Source organism: Aythya fuligula, chromosome 6 (genome assembly GCF_009819795.1).
Source record: "Aythya fuligula isolate bAytFul2 chromosome 6, bAytFul2.pri, whole genome shotgun sequence".
Lineage (NCBI taxonomy): Eukaryota > Metazoa > Chordata > Aves > Anseriformes > Anatidae > Aythya > Aythya fuligula.
The window spans coordinates 39,369,891-39,390,865 of record NC_045564.1 but is presented as its reverse complement, the minus strand read 5'-3'; the positions used below and the strand labels follow the sequence as shown (position 1 = coordinate 39,390,865).

General features: G+C 35.3%; 1 protein-coding gene across 12 annotated transcripts in view; it reads left to right on the top strand.

Annotated features, from left to right (window-relative positions):
* BAZ2B (bromodomain adjacent to zinc finger domain 2B) overlaps positions 1 to 20,975 on the top strand; it is a 126,487-nt gene that overhangs the window by 61,959 nt on the left and 43,553 nt on the right. For 7 of the 12 annotated variants that reach the window (XM_032190390.1, XM_032190392.1, XM_032190391.1 and 4 more), the window contains 9 exons: positions 5,642 to 5,803; positions 6,855 to 7,048; positions 10,742 to 10,951; positions 11,635 to 12,033; positions 14,138 to 14,747; positions 16,112 to 16,408; positions 18,596 to 18,656; positions 19,239 to 19,347; positions 19,610 to 19,711. In XM_032190390.1, the coding sequence (XP_032046281.1) occupies positions 5,642 to 5,803; positions 6,855 to 7,048; positions 10,742 to 10,951; positions 11,635 to 12,033; positions 14,138 to 14,747; positions 16,112 to 16,408; positions 18,596 to 18,656; positions 19,239 to 19,347; positions 19,610 to 19,711 (2,144 nt within the window). Of the gene's footprint in view, positions 1 to 1,741; positions 1,931 to 5,641; positions 5,804 to 6,854; positions 7,049 to 10,741; positions 10,952 to 11,634; positions 12,034 to 14,137; positions 14,748 to 16,111; positions 16,409 to 18,595; positions 18,657 to 19,238; positions 19,348 to 19,609; positions 19,712 to 20,975 lie in introns of all 12 variants that reach the window. The other 5 variants (XM_032190397.1, XM_032190395.1, XM_032190394.1 and 2 more) reach the window with 3 other exon arrangements.

Genomic DNA, 20,975 nt, shown 5'->3' with positions numbered 1-20,975 from the left:
TGCTACTTGTTTATTTGGAACTATGTACGGTATATGCATATCTGTAGACACAGATCACTTTAAAATTCATCTTGGAAGGGACTTCAGGAGGTCATCTAGTCTGTCCTCTAAACCAAAGAAAGGTCAGCTGTAAGGTTGATGTTTTTGATGTACTGGCGATCTAATACATTATGCAGTATTTTAAATTAAGTCTGCAGAGCACTGATTTAAGGGGTATTAACTTCCCATGCTCTGTTCCTGTAGTCCTGCTGGCTGATTTGTGGCTTGGTATCTACCAAAACTCATAGGGTCTTTCTGTAGAGCTACTTCCCAACCAGTTAGTTTGCAGCCTGTATTATTCCAATGAATTGTTCCTTCCTATGTGCAAGACTTTGCTTTTGTCCTTATTGAGTTGTGTATGGTTCTTGCCAGTCCATTCTGCCAATGTATCCAGGTCCCCCTGAATGACAGCCGGGTCTTCAAGTGCCTTCCCAAAACTTAATGAGAAAGTACCCAATTCCTTCTTCCAGGTCATTGATAAAATTAAACAGCATGGATGCCAGGATAAAACACTTCAGCACGCCACATATAAAGTTGTTTAAAAATGTCGCTCTTTATAGACTTTTCATACAATATTATTTAAATCAAATTAGGTGTAATATATCAAAAAAAAAAACAGTTTTCTGAAATGGATATTTTGCTTTAAGGCAGAGCTTTAAGACTTTCACTAGGCAGACAAGAAAAGAAGAATTGTCTTGTCAAAATGGAGGGCACATACATGGAAGCTTGTAGCTTTAAACAGACTGGTAAAATCAGGCAGCATAACTTCTGATAGAAGTCAGACAAATGTTTCCTGTTTGATCATGTGATTGCAAGTTAGTATTCTATGTGTTATAAATGAAGTTGAAAGAAGAAATAGTATCAGATTAGAATTAACCTCTGTGGGAAAAGAATTAGGAGCAAATGTATATTTGCCATTTAAAACTAATTTTTTGCATCCTCTTTGGAAATTGAGCTACGTTTAATTCAATGCAAGTAATCTACAACTGTAGCTAAAAATGTGAAATGTAGTGCACATACAGTATAAAACCAGTTTCACAACTTCTACAAGGCAAAGTTAATTGCTTCCCTAGAAATTCTATTTTTATGCTTGATACAGGTAGAAACTGTACCTAGAAGTACATTAGAATGGATAGATAATTTGCTTGTGATGAATGAAGTTTCTTTAAATTGTTTTTTTTTTTTTTTTTTAAAGTTGACTTACATAGATTTCATTTTAAACATCAAAAATGACTAGTTACTAGGATTTTTGAGTTGAATTTTATAATTTCTAAAATATGCACAATGCATCTGTTATTTTGCGTACATCATTATTAGCTTGTGTACTGTAGGCCCCTGAAGCAGATTTCATGTCTATTAAGGATAGGTACTTCATATAGTTCTGCTAATAAAATGATCTCCCTCCATTTCTAACCCTGTTATGTTAAGGGAACAGACCCCTTCCCACTGCTAACAGAATTTGCTGTGGCAAATATGATGCCACTTTTTCATTTTTACTTACAGACCTTTTGTTAGAGATGCTAAAGTTTTCAGATACTTTTTGTGGAGAAATAGAACAGTGCTAGAAGATACAATATGTGAAATTTAACGTTAGATTTTAAAATTAAAAAATGAATAAATTCTCTCATGATTGAGGTTGGACTTCACATGATGTTGCATCTGTTTTGATAGTGCAATTTCAAGTGTTGTTTTTTCCCCTCAGGATATATGTTCAGAACAGCTGGGGAACAGCCGTGTAACCTGTCCACTGTGTCGAGTGCCTTCCCAGTGGTCAGCCACCCAGTCTTTGGCCTGCATGCAGCCAGCTCAGGGTATTCAGAGTTTGGTGGCTTGGGAATACTTGGTACACCCACAGCCTTAGCAGCACATCCCCAGCTAGCACCTTTTCCAGGTAAACATTGTTGCAAAGAATATTAAACCAAAGAAGAAGGCTAACTGTCCTCATCTACTAAGCAAACTTTGTAGACTTCAGAGTGTGGGCTTTGTTTAAGTCCTAGGCAACATTGATGAGAAGAAGAAAATACGTTGTATATGTCCTGAGTTTTTCAGGAAGGATGTTCTCACAATGGTCTTCTAAGAACCATTTAAATCCAAGTATTATGTGATCCTTTTTATTCCTTCCATCACAATGCAACATCCTTGATCGTTACCTGTTGTGCTGATTGCATAAGGACAATGTTTGAAAGTACTCAGCCAATAACAAGATAGACTTGTTTTCCTCTGTAAACATGCTTTTTGTCTGTCACACTTAATGGCAGAAGTTGTGTCCAAACCTGAAAAAGGAAATTGAATTTGACTTCTTTTTGTGAGCTCTGTCAAAGTTTTCTTCTCCCCACCCCCACTTTACATCCATATTGTGCTGTGATAGGGAGATGAGGTCAACTTCTGAAAACAGGGTGGTTTAAGGCCGTAAGCATTGGTGTGGAAGTGTTCCTGCCTGGACTGATCCTACTGAAGTATGTGGTCGTAACTGATATGCCATCCTGCCTCAGTGTGAATGTTCTGCTCTTGGGATGCTGTAACTCAGGGAGGGTGCTGCACTGTGGATTATTCCTTGGGTAAAGAGAGATTTTTCCTCTGTAAAAGTATTGTATACTTTTTAAATCGTATGTCAGAGAACCAAGCTTTCTAATGTATATAGGTTTTGTAGAACATTCTCCAAAGTACATAGTAAGTCAAGATGCTTTCTTAAATTACTTTTCTGTAGCTTCAAAGAGAGAAATTTCTACCAGAAAGTGAGGTTCCTAGAGAGACCTATGCTGCTCTTGTGGTCCCTCCCAATCTCCCCCTTAAGTAGAATTTGGGGAAGTGTGAGGTTAGGGACTGGCAAAAGCCTAAAGCAAATACAACAAAGAGTTCTGCTAGTATTTTAAAATTTAGTTTCATGTAAGCCACAGACTTCTTCAGTTACAAATGTCACACGAGATACTATGTGTATAACCTGCAAAAACCAAAAGCCTCTTAAGGAGTGGTAAATTAGCTTCAAAAAGTTGATACAGTACTGATACATTTATAATGTTTTCATTGTGAGATTTTTTTATTTTTTTTCTTACTTTAAAAGTTCTTTCAATTGTACCAGCTATCTTGTGTTAGTGCAGTAAAGTAACAAACACTTTTTTTTTTTTTTTCCCCCTAAGGGGTGGTAAATACCCATAGCTTCCCTGTGACTTCATTTCATTTTGCAAGAGCTTTTTCCACTGAGTAAATTGTATTTTTTTTTCTGAAGTAGGAATAATAGCTTTGTCTGCATATGACCCTAGACAATTATCTGGCTTTCTGTGATGTTTTTAAGGGTTTCAGTTGACAATTGAGAGACTCACGTCATGCTTTTTTCAAATTTATATATCTGTTTAGGTAGGTGTATGAGGAAAAAAAGAATCATAGGATTTTGGTTTGCTATCTCATTGAAAGGCAGTCTTTTCCATAGATTTTGATAGTACAATAAATAGCTAATATAAGTAGTTATGTCAGGCAGTCTTGTTGTACGTAGCTGTTATTACCTTGCTGTAGACTGTTAACTGAATTTGGTAGCAGTTGGTCTGCATATGCACTATTGTGTGTGTGTACATGTATGTGTATTATATATATGTATACATATATACATCTGTATATATTCCAGTGACCATTATTTTTGATTTTGGTTAGCACGTTTTAGGGCAATGATTCTGTATGCTTGTGGGACCACTCAGTTCACAATCTTCAGTTTCCAAATTTAAGATAACGGAGCAGTGCTAAGTTTTCTGCAGACCAGTTATAGCTTGCTTATCATGGCTATGAATAAAGTTTTGGAGTTGTTGATCTAGGATGCCCAGTCTTCTGTTTTCATTGTTGGTGTTGTAGCCATATTTATTTATTCATTTATTTTTTAGTGATAAGAAAACTTCAGTGTCCATTGATACTGTCAGGTTAAAGTTTATTAGCATTTTATATATTAACAAAATGCTGATGCTGAATACTTACAAATACTAAAAAATGTATGATGTTACTAAATACTAATACTAAAATACTACAGAAAATGTTCTTCATTTTATGTATTCATAAGGGTCTTAATTACTGTGTGTAACATCCTTACGCTTCTGTAAGTATTGCTCACTTTCTTTACTTTCTTGGTGCTCTTTCGTATTACAATAAAATAAATGTCCTAATGCATTGGACTAAATCTTGCTCTACTATGTGGTGCAAGTCTTTTAATGAAATTTGTAACGTGTATGCGTAAATTAACAATTTCTATACTTTTGACAGTTGTCATCCTTATGGTGTACAGAACTCAGTACTTTAGTGCTTTCTCAGCTGTTTATGCGGAAATTATGCAAAGCTACTTCTGCAGTACTTTTTTTTTTTCCTTCAGAAAGATTTGGATAGGCAGTTATTTAGTTATGCTTGCGTTTTGTTTTATTGTTAACCAGTGTTTTGGTGTTTATTCCACCAAAAATTTATTTAGCTATTGCAGCAATTACTATAAAATAAGGCTGACACACAAAAAAAATTCCTTTAGGCAAATCTGCACACTCCTTTTGGGCTCCTATTTAAAGCACAGGAACCCATGTTTCTGTGTCAAGAACCACACAGCAGATATTTACCTCTTAAATGGCTGATCATTTTTTTTACACGGAATAGCTATAGACAGTTTGGTCTTGTGGAATTTCAGAAACCTGCAAAAAGGGTTAGATAAGTATTCTAAATAGTTGTTGCTCTATTAAGGAACTTAAAAAAATGTTGTAGGGTTTGTAGCAACTCACTTAAAAGTTCATTTTGCTGGAAAACAAAGGTAATGATTTAAGATGAAAATTTTAAACAACAGAAACACCAAAACACTAGACATTGAATTCAACACTAGCATTGAATTTTTATTTTTCAAATATTTCTCACTCAACAAAATTAATTTCTTTTATGAAGAGCATGTCACAAAGTGGCCTCATTGCTACTTGTGAAAGAATAAAAAAGGACATCAGAGAAAAAATGAACAGTTGGCTGTTTTCAAATCGAAGGGTATAAACTTTCAGAGTGACTATAGAGCTCCAGGAGAGTACCTAGAATTTTTGAGATTAAGTAAGTAATTTCCTGGGGAAGGGGGTTGAGACCCCAGAGCATTCAAGGACTGAGATTGCAGTGGTGACTTTAAATATGTTTTTTTTGTTTGTTTGTTTTTTTTTGTTTGTTGTTTTTTTTTGTTTTGTTTTGTTTTGTTTTTGTTTTTGTTTTTTCCATAGTTCTGATTTTTTAGGAAGGTTGGTGAGGTGATAATGAATATTCAGTAACAGCCTGTGAATGTTGTTCTCTTTATAAGACTAGCATTTTCATGTTGTTGTGATCACTCTCATGTAGCTTTCTGTTATTTATGTATTTGTTATCAGAATGCATATAAGCAACACTGAATCGAAACCTTTATCGGAGTGACTTAAATGATTTACAGCCAGAATTGCCACAGGAAATTCATGTGATTTAACATATTTGGTGTTTTCCTAAGTGTTTTAATTGTGATGAAGAGTAAAAAGAAAATAGAAAATCTTTTCTAAACTATGTACTGGAACATTCTTGCAGAAATACTTCAGTGTGTCATTGGAAAAGCTGAAGTTTGTTTTTCATTTGCTTTGTGGTGCAGAATGGTGGCGGACAGCAGATACACACTCTCGTTCTGGGGCAGCTTTCTTCCCACCGCTCTTGGGAATTCCACCGTTGTTTGCACCTCCTGCACAAAATCACGATTCTACTCCATTCCACTCAAGAGCTACAGGAAAAAATAGTCGTGGCAGTACAGAAAAAGGTAATGGCTAAAGCTGAATGAGTGTATTAAACTCGTGCATGTGCAGAAAGATGTGGAATTTGAGCTCTACTTCTCAGTGTGCTTCCCATTCCTTAAAAGTTCTCTGTGAAGTTATTCTGTCAGCAAAGTGTGTAATATACAAGTATGGGTTTTCAATAACAAAAATGCCCTTGCTAATGCTATTTTTTATCCTTCTTCCTTTGATGATTTATCTGAGACTGAATACTGGGGAAGATTTTTGGATGTTTATGGGTTTATTTGTGAGCCTGTACTTCCATACTGAATGCATTTCTGCATATAAAAAGCAGATACCAAGGTAGTTGTGTGCAGGAGGATATGGAGGAGAAGGGATAGGGCTATGATCTTGGTAAAACCAGCCCATTAACATTAGAATATTTTTTTTACAATTCAAACTAGTATTTTATGTAGTGATACTTCATGTCTTTTGAAAATACAACATATATTTGTTTGAGGTACAAGCAGCTTTTTTGTTATAGTTCTGGTAGCTTTTAGGACCTTGTAGGTGTTTCAAAATCAATCTGATAATAGTTGTGGGATTGCAGAGCAACAAGTTCATGTGGTTATAGGGACATTTTCTTAGAAAACACTTCTTTGGCTTATTGTGGTTTTCTTTGGAGTTTTTGATATTTCAAAATCTGAAGCAGATGGTTCTGTGAGATATTTACTGGATTGTGTATGTTTTTGTATCTTTTTTTGGAGAATCTTGTTTTTTTTGTCCGTGATTAAACTCTAGGATGGCTTGGGTTTCAGATCTTTTTTTTAACCTTACAGCATTAGATTTGTTTGCCCTTCAGGTGAGGGGTGGTCTGCACGTTTTTGTTCAAGTAAGTCCATGAACAATTCAAAGTGATTCTTAGATGGCAAAACTGAGATTATGATAGGATCTAATTGTGAGTAGTCTAGTGTCATGTTAAAGCTTTATTGGAGCTAGGTTACTGTGACTGGGGCATCACAAAGAAAGAACATGCTATTTTAGTGTTGTTTTTTTTTTTTTTTTTAAGTGTCACTTTGTAAAATCTGTCATTTTAAGGTATAAATGGATCACTGAATGGGAACAGTACCACTGCAGTATCTGGTGTCAGCACATCTGTACTATCCACTAACATTGCAGTATCTGCAGGACAAGTGAAAACTACAACTTCAGGAGCAGGAGGTCGCAAATACAACCAGGAGCAAAGCAAAGCTCAGCTTTTGGACACCAGAGCTGATAAAATCAAAGATAAGGTAAATATGCATAAACAACTTAGGATTCACCTGAAAAAATTGAGATGGTGTTTAGATTTGTGTGAACAGTTGCCTTCTTAAGTGATTTATGCCAATACAAAATGTTCTGTTGCTTGTTTTTTAAACTTTGTACATGTTTATGAACTACTAGCACTAACTTCACTAGATAACGTCTATACTTATTAACATTTTCATTTATACAATTATAAAATCCAAGTATATTTTAAACACAAATATTCAAGAACAAACATACTATAAAATATATATTAATGATATGCAACTTGTTAATATATATTACATACAATATGTATTATATATATGTATATAATATATAATCACAATATATATTGACATTATATATTAGATTTGGACAAAAGACTTAACATAAGCGAGCAGTGCACATTTGCAGCCCAGAAGGCCAACTGCATCCTGGGCTGCATCAGAAGAGGTGTGATAGTCCCCCTCTACTCTGCCATTTTGAGGCCCCACCTGGAGTATGACCTGTTAGAGCGAGTCGAGAGGAGGGCTACAAAGGTGGTCAAGGGGCTGGAGCACTTCTTCGAAGAAAGGCTGAGATCTGGGGCTGTTCAGCCTAAAGAAATGAAGGCTCCGGTGTGACTTCATTGAGACCTTTCAGTACTTAAAGGGATCTTATAAAAAAGATGGAGAGCTACTCTTTGCTCAATCAGATGACAGGACGAGGGGGAATGGCTTTAAACTAAAAGAGGGGAGATTTAGATTAGAGGTTAGGAGGAAATTCTTCACTCAAAGGTTGGTGAGGCACTTGATCAGGGTGCCCAGAGAGCTTGTGGATACCCCATCCCTGGAGGTGTTCAAGGCCAGGTTGGATGAGGCCCTGAGCATTACTGAAAGTATCATTGAAAGTTTCACCTTTTTTTTTTTTTTGCTTCTCCTCAAATTTCAGTCAGGATGTTTGTCAGCATTATTTTCTTCTCATTGTATTATGTTCTGTATGTAAGTATAAATTTTCTTCCTTTTCTGTGAAACACCTAGATGTGGTTGGTATTTGTCAATGGAGTTATTTGAACAAACTTTCCAATCAAAACATACAGAATGCTATAAAAGAGAAGTGGATCAGAAGGCTTAATTTATTTTTTTTTTTGTTTTAGTATGTTACAAAGAATCCACAGGTGGCACTGAGTCTCTTAAGCAGGGGAAAAGTAGGCAGTAGAAAGACAGTATTTTGTGCTGCAATTTCTGTGAAGTGATGTTTTGCTCTTAAATGTGAAGGTATAACATCACTTACCTCTTTTTCTGTTTCCTGCTCTCTACAGGAGATTTTATTGTGTAGCTTATTTTAAAAGACTTTTAGTTTCTTATACTTTTATGTGTTCTTTTCCTTGAGGCTTCATCAGGGTTTTAATTTTTAATGTTCCTCTGATTTCTTTGATCTTGTCTGTAGTTGTAATTGTCTTTTGGGGTTGTCAGCATGCCAGTTTTCTGGGATAGTATGTCTTAAGTTTCATCCTAATGTATAGTGGTTCTCTTATTCCCTAAAGTTGCAAATTACTTCAAGGCTTAAGGTAGTTCATAAAACATATGTGCACTCCTCAGAGAAAACCCATTTTCTTTGGGTTAGATCCAGCCACCTTCTGTCTGGGCAGTGGGTTGTTTCACAGTCTGTGGCTTTGCCCACTCTGAACATGACCATAAAGCCACTAGCAAGTAACTTTGTCTCTTGCTAGTCTCCCACTGTAATCTGTGCTGGTGGAGTGCAGTCCTTTTTGTATTGTGGTGCCCAGAACTGCACACAGTACTGGAGGTGAGGCCTCACCAACGCAGAGTAGAGCGGGACAGTAACTTCCATTGACTGACTAGCAATGATGTGCTTGATGCACCCCAGGACACAGTTGGCCCTCCTGGCTGCCAGGACACACTGCTGGATCACGTTCAGCTTGCTGTCAACCATAACCCCCTAGATCTCTCTTTGCAGGGGATGAAGGGCAAAAACAATGAAGGGCAAAAACTAGGATAGGATCCTATTTATGTAGCCCCAGGATGCATTGTTACTTTTATTACTTCAGATCATGATTTGTTCTTCGTTTTATGGCCTTCGTGAAAGTACTCTGCATCTGTGCAAAATATTAAACAGAAAGATACTTAAATACGATGTCAAGGAGGCCAGCAACAAAACATTTAGAACCTACTGTAGACAGGTACAGTTTTTTAGAACTGCTTTTTTGTCTGCGTACATTCAGATCACAGTCCCTTATGTGAAATACCAACTGATGCTTTTCTGAATTGAGCAGTGAAACAGTAAATGCAAATAAATATACTTAAATTCTTAAGATACCTCAACAACAAACCAATGCATACGTTGTTCTGCATAAGGCATGTATAGGGAAGTTTTACTGTGTTCATCACAAACGTCAATAAAGAAGATATAGTTTAAAAGAACATACAGATACCAGCCTATTGACAAGTAACTGAGACTCAATCCATTTACAGCTTCCACGTTTAATAGATGTTTCATGATGTAAATTCAGTCCCACTTTAAAGAAGTTTGTTCTACTAATATAATTAAATTCCTTCTTAACAAAACAAAGATTATTGATATAAAATTGCTTTCTTTTTAGTACCTTGATTTATTTTACACAAACCATGCACAAAATAGGTAACTATTTTGTTGGCATTAACTATGCCAAGAGGTTTATTTTTTTCTTAACAAACCATTTATTTTTAAAATACTGTTTCTCTGATGTTCCCATTTGTATTGAATTGCTGCAACTTCTTTTAACCTCTGTGCACCATTTTTGCTGTCCATCTATCTTCCTTTTGACTGTTTTTACAATTTGCTAGTAACTTCATGTATTCTTATGCAGTAATACATACTTTAATGTCTCTCTTGCATATCTACCATTATAACACTCAAGTCTCAATGAAGCTCCTTCAGATATGTTTATAAAATGTGTTTCTTTTAATTAGCTTCTTTAAAAAGCTAATTTTCCCCGTATCTTGCATTTTCAAATCTGGTCTTGCAGTGTAAACATCTCAGAGGTTAGTTTGTGGGTTTATTTTTTTTTTTTCAGATGTTGCTTCTCCATTCTTCTGTTTCTTCATTCACTTTCCTTCTCTGGTCTGCAAATTGATTCTTTCCAAGAAGAATTTAAATATAACATTGTCAGAGTATTTCAGCAGGTTTTGGTCCTTTTTCTAGAAGCAATTCCCAGAAGCAATTTGATTGTTTTCAGTCGCCAAAAACATACAGCGCTAAATAGCACATACTGTGAAATTACAAATAATGTAGTATAAGTTTTTCTTAAATATATTGGCAAATTTGATACATGTTGTTCTTTCTGTGTTATTTTTGCCAAAAATCTTAGCTTTTGAATTTTTGGAAGCAATAAATTCTGTGGATGTTTTCTAGACCTGAGTTCCAGACCAGTTTTCTAGGCTCTAACTGGATTTCTTGCTTTGAGATGTAGGTTGCCAAGTACAGGCCTGCCAGTGTGCCCCAAAAAACGTTTTGGCAGGATCTTGCCACCTGAGTAATTTTCATCACCTTGTGAAATGCTTCTTAGTTTCTTGCTAAGGCTACCTTAGTTGCGTTCACAGATTGTAGGCCCCTTTACTCCAAAGTCTTAGTGTTTTTTGTTTTGAAGATTATGCATACTAAAAGTGATACAGCAGATTAAAGCTGAACCATTAATAGAGCATTCATTTTCCTGTTAGAAGCCCAGAAAAAAAGCAGTGGAAAGCTCCAGCAATAGCGACAGTGATTCAGGCTCTTCTTCAGACACATCAAGTGAAGGCATAAGTAGTAGCGACTCTGATGATCTAGAGGAGGATGAAGAAGAGGAGGAAGAGGACCAGAGCGCTGAAGAAAGTGAAGATGATGAATCTGATTCTGAAAATGAAGCACATCACAAAACCAAGAACAAGGTATGACAACTCTCTCTGACGCTTGCAGTTTTGTCACTGAAAGCTGTTGGTAAAAAAAGATACAATGTTTGTACCATAGAATAATTATTTATCATTTATAAATGTTAGGAATGCTGGGTTTGGATTGGTTTACGGGTTTTCCGTTTTTTCTTTTTTTCTTTTTATTTTTTCTTCTTTTTTTTTTTTTTCACTTTCCCTTTTTTTGGTATCTTCTTCTTGTTCCTGAGGGGCTAGAGGGTAACAAGTGCTAGATTGTTTGTTTTATTGTCAGGTGGGAAATAAATTAATGACGTGCTGTGCATTTGTAGTGTATTGGAAGTTTACCTTTGCCTAAATATTGCACTTTGGCAGGGCAGTTGCCTTTTTTCTATAGGATAGTTACTTTTGCTGATAACCAATAGAAGAGAAAGATTTGAATCTACTAGGAATCCTGTTAGGTTTACAGCTGAGAATACATTTTAAAATGATCATGATTTAGTATCTTTTTCTACTATTAGCATCGTATCCATATGCTGAAGCTATCTTGGAAAGAAAAAAAGCCTAAATACGTAACAAGATTTTTAAAATTTATTTTTCATCTTCAGCAAAGAACGGTATAATTACTCTTTGAGGATGGATGATGTCGTTTTTTTCAGCATCTTTAAGTGATGTAATATGAACAGTCATAAATGTATGTTTTGCAGGTGCTAATGCATAGTGGTGTAACAGATATGAAAACTGATGGACAAAAAACACTTGAAAAGTCCCAAGAAAAAAGAACACACCAGCAGATACCTCTTGTGTCTGATTCCCAGACTCACTCATCGTTCCCGTCCCAGCAGAAGCAGCCTCAGGTTTTGTCACAGCAGCTTCCATTTATTTTCCAAAGCTCTCAGGCAAAGGAGGAATCTGTGAACAAACACACTAGTGTAATACAGTCTACAGGATTGGTTCCCAATGTGAAACCTTTGTCTTTGGTACATCAAGCCAAAAAGGAAACCTATTTAAAACTCATAGTTCCTTCCTCTGATCTACTCAAAGCAGGGAATAAGAATACCTCTGAAGACTCTATCCCTTTGACCAGCGATATACGATCAAAACGAGTGAGTGAAAAAACACTGTTCTAATTATTTGTAACCTGTACTGTCTGCTTAACAAGTTGTTATCAAGACTTAATAGTGTGTTATCAAACTTTCAAATATAATGTTAAATATAATTTAAAGTGGTCTGCAGTTCATTGTTAAATTGGAACCTTTTCTTTGAAGGTCACCTAGTAACTTTGGTATCATATTATTGTAAATACAGTAAGCCCTGTAATACTTGGACACAAAGGGTAACTAAAAATGTAACTGCATTTGGAAGGGCTTCAGTATGGTGGTTTATGAAGGTTATAAACTGCTCTGTTTAGATGCTGACAAAGGAAGGAAAGGACTTTTTGTGCACCTCTTAGAGAAATTTGAGCAACTAAAATCAACATCAAAACAAGAAAAATACTCCTGAGAAATTTTATGGGCTTGGACAATACAGCTTTGCTTCTCATAGTTTTAATCAAAATGCTAGTTTAATACTGTCAATATCTAGTCATATAAACAAGACTATTCTTTGTTTCAAGTTGGTTATTTTTAAGTCAAAATAATTAAAGCTACCTTTTAAAATTGTGTTTTTAAATCAGAGAGCTGGAATCCTCAAAAATGTCAATTTACTTTTTTTTTTTTTTTTCTTAAACAGGGGGATGATCATGGATTGATAACTATTAACACTCAGTATGGCCTTTGCAATAAAATTTTTATTTCCTTTTTCCTTTCAGGGTTCTACAACATGTTTACACATATCTAACTTAACAGTATTGTAGCTTATTCTTTGTAGATTATGTACTTTTTTATTGTTGATTAAGGCAGAATCATTTTTGTTGACTTGTGATGACTTTTCATAATTTCTGTTCTGTTTAATTGTAATGGAGATTGGAAGAGAAAACTGTAACGTTTTAAAAATGTTGAAGCTGGAGATATATATATATATATATATATATGTATAAATATGTTCATGAAGATGTTTCTTTTTTAAAAAAAAACACCTGATTATAAGTAGCATAGATGAAAAGTAAAATGAAGTCTGATTCACAGCTAGCTCACCATTTAAGGATTTTAAAGTTTTAACACAATTTCCAGACAACAGTCTGGAAAAGAAACACTACTTCTTTTTTCAACTCTGAGTTGCTTCTTAGACAACAAAGGCAACATGTGTCTTTGCCATCGGAAGAGGCTTCTGTTGTCAGATTTAGGTTGAGAGTCTTTAGATGGTGGTCCATTATCCATTTAGCATTTTGATTTCTTTGTTTTTCTACTGCAAACAAGCACTATGTAAATATTTTTATAGGGTTTTGTTTGATATTCAGTTTTAAGTGGCAGTGACTTCAAGAATGTATTGTATTTGACTTAATATTTAAAAATTGATTTTAGATGCACCATATTAATTCTTTTTTAATCAAGGAAGATGAATTTTCTTTATCCTTGGAATAGTCTTGAGACGAGCTTTATATGTATTTCTGGAGCACTACTATGTCATTTTAAGTTTTATCTGAAGAAATATATAGTACTATTTTTTCAGAGATTAAAACCTAGCTTATCACAGTGCTTTTGAGTAAAAACATTTTTCTCAGGATTTTCTGGATAGAACGTTTCTGTGCCAAGAGTCATCTTTTTTTTTTTTTCTACTTTTATAGCCATTATCATGTTTGTATTTACTGTGTGCTTTAAAATAGACAAATTACTAAAGATAGTTTTATGTTCAGAAAAGAAATTTAATGCACTGAAATGAGTAAAAAGTGTGTTTATCTTTATGTAGGTACATAAAGGTAATCTATTTTTCTTACCATTTTTTTTAAGATCATGCTTAATTTCTTCATGAAAACTGTTGTTCAGAGCAATGCAGCAATCTTCTCTGCATTATTTTAGATCAGCTTTGTTTTGCATTCAGTTCATCTTTTCTTACTTGGTTTACACTGAAAATCCCAAGATTTAAAGACTTAACTTGTAGCTACTCATCTCTTCTGTTGTCACTAGCACCTACTTTTGACTACTAAAAATAGCTTTTCTGAAAGCACATTTTAAAGATTTAATAGAGTTCATCTGGCTGAAAAAAAAAAAAAAAAAAAAAAGAAAGAAAAGAAAATCCAGATTTTATTCCTCTGTCTTCTTATTTCTTTAGGAACAATATAAACAGACATTCCCAGCAGCACATCTAAAGAAACAAGAATCATCTAAGAACCTGAAGAAGGTTATTGCAGCTTTGTCAAGCTCCAAACCAACATCTAGTTCACCAGCTCATCAAAAACTCACATCTTTGGAAAACAACCATTCTAATCCATTCCTGACAAATGCACTTTTAGGTAATCACCAACCCAATGGAGTTATTCAGAGCGTCATCCAGGAGGCTCCTCTTGCACTTACTACGAAACCGAAATCCCAGACCAAGATCAATGAAAGTGTAGCCATTTCTAGCAGTACCCCCTTTTCTTTGCCAGTGAACTTGAGTGCATGTGGGAAAAAAACAGCTGGTAACCGGACACCTGTTATGCCCTCTACCTCTCCTGTGTTACCTGGTTCAGGAAAGGACAAAGCAGTCAGCAATAATGCAGTAAATGCAGTAAAAACACAACACCGCCTTCATTCTCCAAAACTGGTGGTGGAGCAGTTCAGAGGGGTAGATTCAGATGCCCCCAGCAGTAAGGACTCTGACGACTCAAATGATGATGATGACGACGATGAAGATGAAGATGAGGATGATGAAGATGATGATTCTGATGATAGCCAATCAGGTGGTTTAATCTTTTTAATAGGAAAAACAGAATCTTTTTTTGTGTGTGTGTTGAAAACCTGCATTTTCCCCACTGTATTTTAAAATGAAGGAAAAGTTGAGGCAGCATGGCCCACCCAGTGTCTTCAGGATACCATGGAAAGTAGCGCATGCCTCTGAGTCCTTCCTTGTGTGATATCCAAAATCATGTTTTGAATATTCTGATACTTGGTCACGTGGCAGGTATACTTTCAGCTGCCTCGCAAAGGGGGTCTGAGGGCCTTCTGGAAGGGCTGTTGAAGACCTGACATCCAGATAAATCACCCAGTCTACAGTTCATGTACTGTTTGGATGGCACTGTGTTTAGGAGAGGGTTGGAGACAGTAGGCTGTTAACGGTTAATTATTCTGTTAGGCAGAGTCCATTTGCAGAGCAAGCTTCCCCATCCAGAGAGAAAGTAAGGCAAATTGCTTTCAAGTTTTCAAGACTGGCAAGAAAAACATATTTTTAGGCTTCATTCAGGAGCATGTTAGTGAGTGAGCAAGATTACAGGAAGGTACCAGGGCACTTGTAAAGGCTTCAGTGTTCACAGATACTTTTTAGGTTACTTTCTAAAGTCTTTGAATCAGTTCAGAAAGGCTAGACCTGTTTTGAAGACTTGATTATATTCCCAGCTACTCCCTCCCCCTGTGAGCCCATGTCCCTTGTGTTCAGCTCCACCTTTGTTATTATCTCTCCTCCTTTTATCCACATACCCTATATTAATCCTTTTTTTTGTCTTCAGAACTGTAGCCAGTCTTCCATTCCTTATCCTGTCTACCCTTTACCCTATCTCTAACTCTTCCTTTTTCCAGATTGTGACGCTTCCAATTCTGTCATCTCTTTCCCTCTACCCAGTTCCACCGTTTGCTTCTTCCTCTTTATGCTAGATTTCACAGCCTGTGAAGTGCCATTCATGTGCAAGTGCTCAGCCGCTGTCAGGCTCACAGAGGAGTCTTACTTAGCTGTAGCGATAGTAAACAATCTCTTCGTAGAATCATAGAATGGCTCAGATTGGAAGGGACCTTAAAGATCATCTAGTTCCGACACTCCTGCCCCCCTTTTAAAACACTTTGGTTTCTGTCTTCTCCTCATGGAAAAACAAAGAATTCAAGTCCAAACAGCGGTGCATTATAATGGAGGATTACTTTATGTTGTCATTATTTTAGTCATTTAAAAGTTTAGGTAACTCATTATAACCTTCAATTGCTACTCAAGAAATGTTTTAAAAATTTTGAATTCAAAACACCTTACTCAATAAGACCAAAGACTTTACAAGTGTTAAAACTTAAGTGTTTGCTATTAGTTACCTGGTCATAATGTGCCTTTTGCTACATTTTTTTAAAGAGTCCGACAGTAATTCTGAATCAGATACCGAAGGGTCTGAAGATGAAGATGATGAGGATGATAAGGATCAAGATGAATCAGATACAGATACTGAGGGAGAAAAAACTCCACTGAAACTGAATAAAACTGCTTCCTCCATGAAGAGCTCTTCCATTGGTCCTGCAGCTCATTCCACCCCGCTTAATCTCCAAGCAGCAAAGGCCCCAGGCTCTGCACCAGCTGCTTTATGTCCAGAGTCCCAGCCTGCAGTTTTTCTTGGGACAGCACCATCTACTCTTACACCAAGTACACACTGTGGTATCTTAATATCTTTTTATATAATTGAGTTATACACCTAAGTGGGTTGTGTTGCAAAACTACTTATAAAACGTAGTTTAGGCCTATCACTTTATCACCTGATATCAAGTGGTTTTTTTTCATGAGTGTTTGCAACGGACCTTAAAATCATTCAGCAGAATTGCAAATACCTGAAATCTGAACATTACACTTAGTGTAGGACGTCTTAGTCCATGTAATTATTTGAGAGAAAGTAAGATGTATTAACCAGATTTCATTATGATTACACTAAAACTCTTTATTGTTTGGTCTTTATTTACTGTTTTATTCCAAACTAGTAATTTTTTGCTTACTTCTAATGTGTATGTATCATAGTTTGCACACAGCCTTCTATTTCTGCACTTTCTTAACAAAGCTAGTGACTGTGTTTTGTTAAAATATATCTTTACTCATTATTTGTTTTGAAATTCTCAATAAGAATGTATGGATCATGCCCACAGAATTATTTTTGAAAGTTTCATGAAAGGATCATTTAGCAGTTTCCTGATACTTTGTAGTGTTTATAATTCTTTATCTGGTTACTAATTTGAATGATTTAGTAATTACAGCTGCTGCAGAAAGGGCTGCATTTTTGAAAGTCAGTCACGCTCCTCAGTTTGTACAATATCAAATCAAGTTTCATATTTACTGCTTTGAATTAGCAACTTGATATTTAATTAACATACAAGTAAGTAGCTTTTTAATGGTGACATCCACTCATAATTTTTTTTTTTTGTACTTGGATTCAGTGGAATAGGTTTCAGATGCCATGTCATGAAGCGCATTAATTTTGAAGGAATGTAATTTGATCTACCTCACGTTTTTCCCAGAAACAAGCGTATGAATTACACAGTTTGTAAAAGATTTTACACATATTGGGAGTAATCAGAATTCTTAAAGTACAAAGTTACATTATTTCTCAGAAATCTAGGATGATTTATGATACTTATAAAAGGCTGTTAGTGGATTTTTGTTAGTGTGTTGAGGTAAGAGATACAATACATTAATTTTGTCTCCTTGTTGTAGGCGTAATACTTTTTTCCTACTAAGTGGCTATAAAACTATTAAAATATTATTGTGTTCATCTTACCTAAAGGTACTTTGTTGCTGAGGAGGTTTAGAGTCTCTTTTCTATATCTGGTTTGCATTGGAGAACTAATTTTTTCAATTCAGTTGTATTTGGATAAACAGTGTTCCTCCTTCTACCATGAGTGTTAGAAGTAATGCAGTGATCATGTTAGCTTAAGACTGCAGATATATGTCCAAGCAGTTTGTCATTTAGGCATGGGCAGCTCCACGTCGTTTTCTGTTGAGGACTCTAATCAGCAGTTGCTTCCAGATCATTCAGTCATCTCCATTGGAAACCTGTGCCGTTAGACCATACGATACTCCTTCTAACTGTAATAGGTTGGAGCAAATTTCAAAGAAGCTGTTTGATAAGGATACTCTCTCATGTCCACTTAGGAAGAGCTATGTCACACTCTTATCACAAGGTCTAGACAAATCTTCCTAAAAGTTTGTTGGTGGATGTAGTTGATAGCTTACTGTTCTCTCAAAAAAGCCTGTGAAAAGAACCAACCTTCAGCACTCTTTAAAGCCTCACATTTGATATTTTTTTTTTTTTGATTCAGTCTTTTAAATAGCACCAAACATATCAACAGCCGATTGAATTCTGAATAGCTGAAATAATCCTGAAAAAATTTCTTCATGTCATAGTTGATCACAGTCTATGCAGTACTTTTGAAGACAGTCTAGTCATATACGGATTTTTAAAGTAAAGGGTATTTCCATTTTCATCTTCTGTAATGAAAAATATTAACTATGTTCTTGTATAGAAACGCAGGTGTTCGTGTAATTATTATAGCCGTCTGAGAGAGCTAACCAAGACAAGCAGCTCAGTATGGCATGATTAGATTTTTCTTCTGTTTACAATTCTAGAAGAAGAGGTTAAAGGAAAGCTAGTGGAAAAAGTATCTCTAAAAGAGAATAAGTTACTCTAGTTTCTTGGTAGTTGAGATATATGATGGCTGTAATGTAAAATGGTTTATCTTTTCTTTTGAGGATATAAGTATTAAAGGTATATTCTAGGAACATGTTACCTTTTTTTAAAACAAACAAACAAACAAAACCAAACCCTCTCTTAGGCATTAATTAGAAATTCTTTTTTAGGCATTTCAAAAAGACGAAGAGTAACAGATGAACGGGAGCTGCGTGTTCCTCTAGAATATGGGTAGGTTTACATATATACATGCTATTTCCCAGAGGGGAATTAATATCTTCAAAAATAAGTTGGTAAAGAAATGTTTTAAATATTTTTGGGACTGAAATATAAGCAAAGGGTTTCAGGGATTTAGATTTTCAAGTCAGTGTCTGTGGATCTCTTTAAAAATACCAGTATATTTCAAGTATTCATTTCTTCATCAGAGTTACTTTGCTGTGAACATGACCTGCCTTTTAGCAGTTGTGCTGCTGGAAATTAAATACTTTGGGCTTGTTCTGAGCCAGTAGAGATGCCAAGTAACTCCTTAAAGTATAGTTCTAAAATCTGCTAATGTGTAAGTAGCTTGATCTAAATAAATTCATGTATAATGAGAAATTTGACAATCTAAATAATGATTTATTTTTTGCCTATTTGATTTTTTTGATGGTTTGTCAAATTAAGATATGTGACCTTTTCACTTTATGTGAAGTTCTGAAATTGTTATTATTTGTTGAAAAAAATACTCTTATATACACCTGTTCTGAGATTGATGTTATTTGCTTAAAAAAAAAAAAAAAAAGTGTTATATACAACTATTTCACGTTAATCTAGCTGGCAAAGAGAAACCCGTATAAGAAACTTTGGTGGTCGTCTTCAAGGAGAAGTAGCATATTTTGCACCTTGTGGAAAGAAGCTGAGACAGTATCCTGAAGTAGTAAAGGTATGTTCCTTTTCTTAACTTCGGTGTTCTAATGCTACTAAGCATGCTTGCGATAAAAAAAAAAAAATCAATTTTTTCTTCCAATAAAGATCCTTATTTCAAAATGATGTGATGGGTAATGTATCTCAGCCTATTACTGATTTGATCTCCTATATATCCCCTTGATAGAATATGCAAAACATTACACTCACAGTTAGCTGTACATCAAAGCTGGGTTGTAATTATTTACAAGCTGAAGTGGAAAAATATGTGATTTTTTCAGTATCTCAGCAGAAATGGAATAATGGATATCTCAAGGGACAATTTCAGCTTCAGTGCAAAAATAGGAGTGGGTGACTTCTATGAAGCCAGAGATGGACCGCAGGTATCTGCTTTTTAAAAAGTAAAGTCTTTGATCCAAGGAAATTAACATAAGTTTAGGTGAAGTAGTTTTTGCTACAATCTGAAGCATTTACTGATTTTAGATAATTCTTTCTGAAAAATGTGCATATTTCTTTATGATAGTTATTGTGAGATGCTGAGAGCTTGATCACTGGCAGTGCTGAAAACCACTCCTCTTAGTGATTTCACTAGGAGATACCAAGAGTTCAGCATGCCTCACAATCAACTCAGAGCTACATATTTTATCTGAGTCAATGTTCAGCTATTTTTGACTGAAACTGGTCTTCCTGTCTTGTATAAACCTAATATTGATAGCAGTATATGTGTGTGCATTAAATTACACTCTTTTCATGTATTCACCTTCGTAATATATCTGAAATACATATTTAAATACAAACATTGGCTGGATCAGGAATCTCAGACTCCGTTCTTGAAATAGTAGATGGTTATGGGAGGGAATGCTCGGTATACCAATTATGCTTTACCATGGTTGAACTATTAGATGTTGTGTAGGTTGTTAGAATTTTGGAGAAATTAATACTATTTTTGATCCATACTATATTTCTCTAGTTTAGTCATGTTATTATTTCTTTAGGATGTGTGCAAAAAATTTTGAACTTTGTCGGTAAATATGTTTTCTTCTTTAAAATATAAGTATATGATATGGGAACGTGGACAGATGCCACGCTCTGAGCAATCTTGGATTCAGGCTGTAGTTTTCCCTTATGTGGGCTTTATACCCTGTGGAAATACATAGTATTTACATAGTAAAAATTTGAAAGGATATTATAGGCTGAGTTCATGGTAAGCAGCTACTTTGAGGTAGTGCATGCTGATTCCTGACTTACGGAGTAGAAGATTGTTTAAACCTCTTCGTATTTATCCTTTGTAAATCAAAAAATACAAGTTCATGTGAGTGTGAACTGCATTATGTTAAGGACCTGAACAGCTTAGTCTGAATAATTCTTTATACTGTGAACACAGCGTAACGTCAGGATATCTGTTCTTGTTTTACCCTGTTAACTTTTTCTTGTGTTTCCCTTAGTCTTTCATTTAACTTACTCCCTTCTTTAGTTCTCTCTCTTTTCTGTCCTTTAATTCATGGGATAGTATTCAGATTTGGTACGATACAATTTCAGAAAGGAGTGTTGGACGAGCACGTTGCTGTAGGCAAGACTGGCAATATGCAACATTAAGTTATTGTACATCTGACTGTAGTTTCTACTTTTGGATAGTTTGTGCTAGGT